Raw genomic sequence first — 6275 nt, 5'->3', positions numbered from 1 at the left:
AGATTGGAGTTTATACTTTATAGCTAAGTAGTGGGTTTAGTTTAGATTTGAATAAATGTTGTTATTCGCCAGAAATGGCAAGAAACATTATTTCCTTTCATGCATTGTATAAATAAGGTTTTACTTTTTCATTTGATAATGAAGTTGGTTCGATTAATGCTTTCTTTAATAATGTTCTTTATTTTAAAGCATTATCTTGTGATGGTGTGTATGAAACTGTATATGTGGTTGATATAGCATCATTATGGCATTGTCTTCTTGCACATATAAGCAAGAAACGCATAGACCAACTCCAAAAGGATGGAGTCTTGGAGTCATTTGACCTAAGGTCAGATGATAGTTGTGAATCATGCTTACTTGGAAAAATAACAAAGTCACCCTTCACAGGTTCTTGTGAGAGGGGTGAACATTTGTTGGATCTTGTACACACGGATGTGTGTGGGCCCTTCAAACATGCCACAAAGGATGCTAATCGTTATTATTTGACTTTTACTGATGATTACAGTAGATATGGATATGTCTACTTACTCAAGCATAAGTTAGAGACTTTCGAAAGGTTTAAAGAGTTTAAACGGGAAGTCGAGAATCAATTGGGCAGGAACTTTAAGATGCTTCGATCCGATGGAGGTGATGAGTATCTTAGTTTAGAGTTCCTCAACTATCTTAGGGAATGTGGGATTGTCTCACAATTGACACTTCCCAGGACACCGCAGTTGAATGGTGTGGCTGAGAGGCATAATCGAACCTTGTTGGACATGGTTCGTTCCATGATGAGTCGAGCTTTGCTACCAATCTCATTTTTGTGGTATGCCTTAGAGACTATCGCCCATATCCTTAATCAAGTCCCTACAAAGAAAGTTGCCAAAACTCCTCATGAGATATGGACTGGTAAGGTACCCAAACTAGACCAAATCAAGATTTGGGGTTGCGAGGCTTTCATGAGATGCGAGACTCATGATAAGCTCGAACCTCGAAGCGAGAGGTGTATTTTCATCGGCTACCCACAACAATCCTTTGGTTACCTCTTCTACAGACCTACTGAAAATGTGGTCTTTGTAGCTAGGAGGGCATTCTTTAGAGAGAGAGAGAGTTCATAAGCCAAGGAAACAGTGGGAGGCAAGTTGACCTTGAAGAAATTCAAGATTCAAGTGGTGAAGGAACTTCAAACCCTAGCACTCAACTTGAGGAGGAAACTCCTATTGAGCCAGTTGACAAGTCTTTACCTCTGAGGCATTCCACAAGGGTTAGGAATGCACCTGAGCATTACTATGGATTCCATATTACTGCGGAAGGTGATACACTTATTAGTGATGAGACATTGATAGGTCTGGATGAACCTAACAGTTACGCGGTGTTGAATCATAAAAGTGACCCTCTTGAACTCAACTACCGCAACCTTCTCTTTACTACCGCAACGGTTTAGCTCCCGCAGTCAATCTCAGCATCCGGAGTCATCAAGTCTTCAGCATCCACAATCTTAGTTACTTCTTTTACTTATCTTATGTAATGTACTCTATTATCTAGCATGCCTTGCACGGCTGCTTATAGAGTAGTTTATTTCTGAATCTCTATAAATAGAGACTCATTCTCTTGTATCAAAACTACTTCTTTCTACGACTTATTACTATTAACTTATGAATACATTTTTCTAAGTTATCTTCTTCATTTCTCTATCTTATTACCCTTCATACTCAAACTGCTACTGGAATATAACCTCTCTTCGGAGAAAGTCTTCTAGACTTAATCACTAAACTTGATCTTGCTTACTAACTCAGAGTGAATGCATTCCTTGTTATGAATCAGTTTAAGTTTATTCTTGATATAACAACTGTTGTTATTTATATTTCTTTACTTTCTGCAACTAACTATCTAACTATATTATTGTTGAGCTTTTAGATCCTTTGAGATTAACTCCATTCCGAAATATACCTGTTCTAACCTTTATTCAAGTGTGTCTCCAAGGTTTTCTCTTAACAATTGGTATCAGAGCCAAAGTGGTTGCTTTTTGGATATCGGAACTCTAATTTTCTCATTCAGCCTTCTATACCACTAAAGCTCATTTCTAAAAAAAAAACAAAAATAAAAAAACAAAATGGCACAATTGTTATCTCTAAATGTTTCTAATAGTGTTGGTGGTTCTAACCGAGCTCCGATACTGTTAGCAAATGAGTATCATCACTGGTCACAAAGAATGGAGAGGTACTTAAGAAGACTGGGTAAAGATGTATGGCGATCCATGGAAGAAGGACCACACATTCCAGTCCTCACACCAGTTCAAACCGACGGTGCGGAAACCAGACTAAGAGGAGGTCAACCAGCTATGAGCCTCCCTACCAAGGATGATCTCGATAAAATGGAAAATGATGCTATTGCTTTTTATGAAATTTCTTGTGGTGTCGCTCCTGACAACTTTGATATTATCATAAACTGCAAGTCAGCAAAAGAGATATGGGATGTACTCAAAAACCTGTATGAAGGCTCCAAACCAACAAAAGATAAGAAGCTCACTACCGCACTCAACGACTTCAACAACTTCAAAGCTCATGCTGGTGAAAGTTTGGAAGACTTCTTCAAGAGATTCAACCTGATAGTCACAAAGTTGTCAAACGCTGGTACCATCCGCAACAACCATGAAACCAATCTCGAGTTCCTTAATGGCTTAGGATGACATTGGACTACGGCCAAAATGATAGTCCAAGGTGACAGGAAGATTCACTCCTTATCACTCTACAAAATCTACGGAGAACTTCAAGCACAAGAATCAACTGTACTCAAAGATTGTGCTGACTTCGGAGGACCACTTGCTCTCATAGCACAAGCTCCACCGCAGTCATCTTACTCTTCATCGTATGATACCCCACCACAGTCATACGAAGCGGATTCTAAGTATGAAGATGAAGAAGAATTTCAGAAGGCTATTGCTCTAGTTAGCCAACAGTTCAACCGCATACCACCTTCTTCTTTCCGCAAGAATCAACAATTCAACAAACCTCCATTCAACCGTAACTTCGATCCTCAGAACAATCACTCTCGGTATCCTAAAGGCTCTAAGAACAATCAACCCAAGGAGGTACCACAGTCTCCTCAGAACAATGGCTCCGGTACTCAATCATAAGACAAGACTGATGTTGTGATTTGTCACAAATGCAATAAAGAAAATCACTTCGCAAAAGATTGTAAAGCCAATGTAGTCAAGGACAGAGCATTCTATCTTAGAATGGCTCAAGAGTTGGAAGAAAAGAAAAGGCAAGGGCATATGTGGCTCAAGTTAAAAGAGACCATCAAGTTTGGTCATCAGGGGATGAAGAAGAGACAATCAGCAGTGTTAAGGAAAAAGGGAAAATCTGCATGCTGGCCACTGCGGATGATGATGGGTCAGCAATGCTGAATAAAAACTACTGCTACATGGCGAAAGATGGGACTCTAAGCATCGTTGAACAAGTAAAACTCATGATTCAAACTTTAAATTATAGCATGCATGACTGTCAACCCTACATAAATGATCTTAATGACACTTGTGTTGTCGTCCTTACAGACTATAACAAAGCCCTAGATGAGAAGTATATTGCGTCCCAAGAGATGTTCCATGTGAGAGGAAGACTGGATAACAAGAGACTTAAGATGGAAATTTTAGAGAAGGATCTAGAGTTAGAGAAAGATGCTAGAATGTTAAGTGAAACCCAGTTAGAGATAGCCTTGAATCAAAGAGATTTAGCTCATTGAGAAATTGTACGATTGAATCTCTTAATTGAAAAATTATTTAATGAAAGTGAGGCTATTGAAAATTTGGTAAATAATGGAACCGTGGACAATACATATAACTGTGGTTGGTCAAATGGGTATCCTACCACAATGGATTCCTCAACTCGGTTCAACAAAGATAGAGTGTATGTCCCTCCTGATAGAGAATTTCACTTCCCTGTCAATGACAAGACTTTTCCCGAAGATATCAAAACTCACTTTGGTAGATTGCACAATTTGAGCAATAATTGTGTCATTGAGGAAATTGTTCCCGAGGATTCTAGTTACACATGTGATCAAACTCCTATCTGTGGCACCACTCACTCAAATTCTCAAACTTCATCCGAAGTTGATGAAGAAATTGTTGTTGAAAACCTCGAAGTCTCAAAGGACTTTCCATCTTTGTCCTCAAACCATAGTATTCCACACTATAGTCAATTTTCCCAGAAGTATCCCACCGCAGTCTCATAAAAAACCTACTTTGCGGTAGTCAAATTGTTTTCACCGCAATTGAACAACAATGACTGCAACCCTTCAGTTCAAGGAACTACAACTCTTCAACCGATTTTTCACGAATTACCTATAGGAAATTTTGAAGTAGGTCAATGCTCTCAAATTCCAGAATTCTCAAGTTCTGATGATTCTAGTCAAAAAAACTCAGAAAACCGCAGTTGAATAACAATGACTGCGGTTCACCAAATTTTTTTGGCAAAAACAGCTTTCAAATAAGAAATTAGATCTCGAAACAAAAACAAACAAAGTTTTTCAGAAAATAAGAAACATGTAAGAATTCCAAAATCCAGGAGTCTAGAAAAAATTGTTTTCACAAATTACATTTCAAAAAATTCTTCTTTCATGAAAACAAGCAAAAAAGGAAGTTCAGTTTCAAAAGCTACTCCTGCTACTTCTGACACAACCCAAAAAGGTGTCGAATTTGTAAGAAACTACGTTTTTCAGGCCTACTCCCAAAATGACCCCAAGTGGAAAGGAATTTTACCCACTCCAACACTTTTAAAATCACATCAAAACAAGTGGAACTGAATTTTACCAAATCCACCTACAGGAACTGAAAGATTTCCACGTGCGAAACCTTGTTCAAAACAAACTTTTCAGAAATCAAATGTCAAATCTTTCAGAAATTACCCACCTTGGACCAATTTCAAGTCCAATTCACTCCATAAACCACTGACTAAGCATAATGTCAGATTCAATGACAAACCCTCTTTTTGTAAATGTCAATGCAACTGTCAAAAGTTTTTATCTCATGACAAGTCAAATAAACGTCAGAAATCTCGTACTTTTCAGAAACCTCGTAATAATCCAAATGTGAACAAACACCCATGATTAGGTCTAAAAGTTGACAAAAGACCTGTCCATGCAACCTCGGACCATGCATCATTTAAGAATACATCAATCGTACCTGGCTCCAAACTTGTTTGGATGCCTAAACTAACCCTGTAATTCCCAAGCTTTGTGCAAGGAGGAACAAGAAGACGAATGGTTAATTGACAGTGCCTGCTCCTTGCACATGACCAGAAGGTTAGAGTACCTTCGGGATTACAAGCCTTTATGCAATGGTGGAAATGTCACATTTGGCAACAATGCAAACGGTGTCATCCGAGGTTACGGTGTTCTCACTACAGGAAACTTTTCCATTCAGAAGGTTGCTTATGTAGAAGGTCTTAAACACAATCTCATCAGTGTTGGCCAACTATGTAAAGCAGGACATCGTGTTGAATTTGACAATCAATTATGTTACATAATGACGAGTGATCGCAGCACTTGCTTAATCAAATCTCGTTTCGAAGGCACGATGTACCCTATTGATGTTTCTCACATAATTGGTAAACCGCAGTTGTGTTTTCTGTACAAAGCTGTATCTGAAGTCTGCTGGCTATAGCACTGCAAGCTAGCTCATCTCAACTGTCGCTACATCAACAACCTTGTCACAGAAGAACTAGTCCGTGGTCTTCCCATTCTCAAATTTAGCAATGATACTCTTTGTCCAGCGTGTGAATGCGGTAAACAATCAAAAGCAAGCCATCCTTTGATAACGGATTCTTCTATCTCCGAACCACTGGAACTATTACACATTAATCTCTACGGTCCCTCAACCATAGCCAGTCTTCACCACAAGAAATATATATTGGTTATTGTTCATGACTACACACGATTCACATGGGTCTTCTTTCTTAGACTCAAATCAGAGACACCGCAGATCTTCATTAACTTTATCAAAGAAATCAAACTTCAAATCAAGCTTCCAGTCAGACGCATCCGCAGTAACATTGGAACTGAATTCACTAATCATCTTCTGAACAGTTTCCTAGTTTCTAAAGGCATATCTCACAACTTTTTAGCACCCTATACACCACAACAAAATGGTGTAGTAGAAAGAAGGAACCGCACTCTCGTTGAAGCAGCCAGATCCATGCTTAACTTCGCCCAACTTCCTCTCTACTTTTGGGCTGAAGCAGTAGCAACAACATGTTTTGTTCAAAACCGAAGTATTGTATGCAAGCATCTCAATGAAA

At 38.8% G+C, this 6275-nt stretch overlaps 1 protein-coding gene across 1 annotated transcript; it reads left to right on the top strand.

The window, feature by feature from the left end:
- The first annotated feature begins 2092 nt into the window (after positions 1-2092).
- LOC145007324 (uncharacterized) lies at positions 2093-2668 on the top strand. Its single transcript, XM_078966282.1, has one exon. The coding sequence runs from the start codon at positions 2093-2095 to the stop codon at positions 2666-2668; it is 576 nt and encodes a 191-aa protein (XP_078822408.1).
- The last annotated feature ends 3607 nt before the right edge of the window (positions 2669-6275 follow it).

This window comes from Lactuca saligna, chromosome 7 (assembly GCF_052625555.1).
Source record: "Lactuca saligna cultivar CGN05327 chromosome 7, ASM5262555v1, whole genome shotgun sequence".
Lineage (NCBI taxonomy): Eukaryota > Viridiplantae > Streptophyta > Magnoliopsida > Asterales > Asteraceae > Lactuca > Lactuca saligna.
Note: the sequence above shows the minus strand (reverse complement) of the source record. Positions and strands in the feature narration are given on the sequence as shown.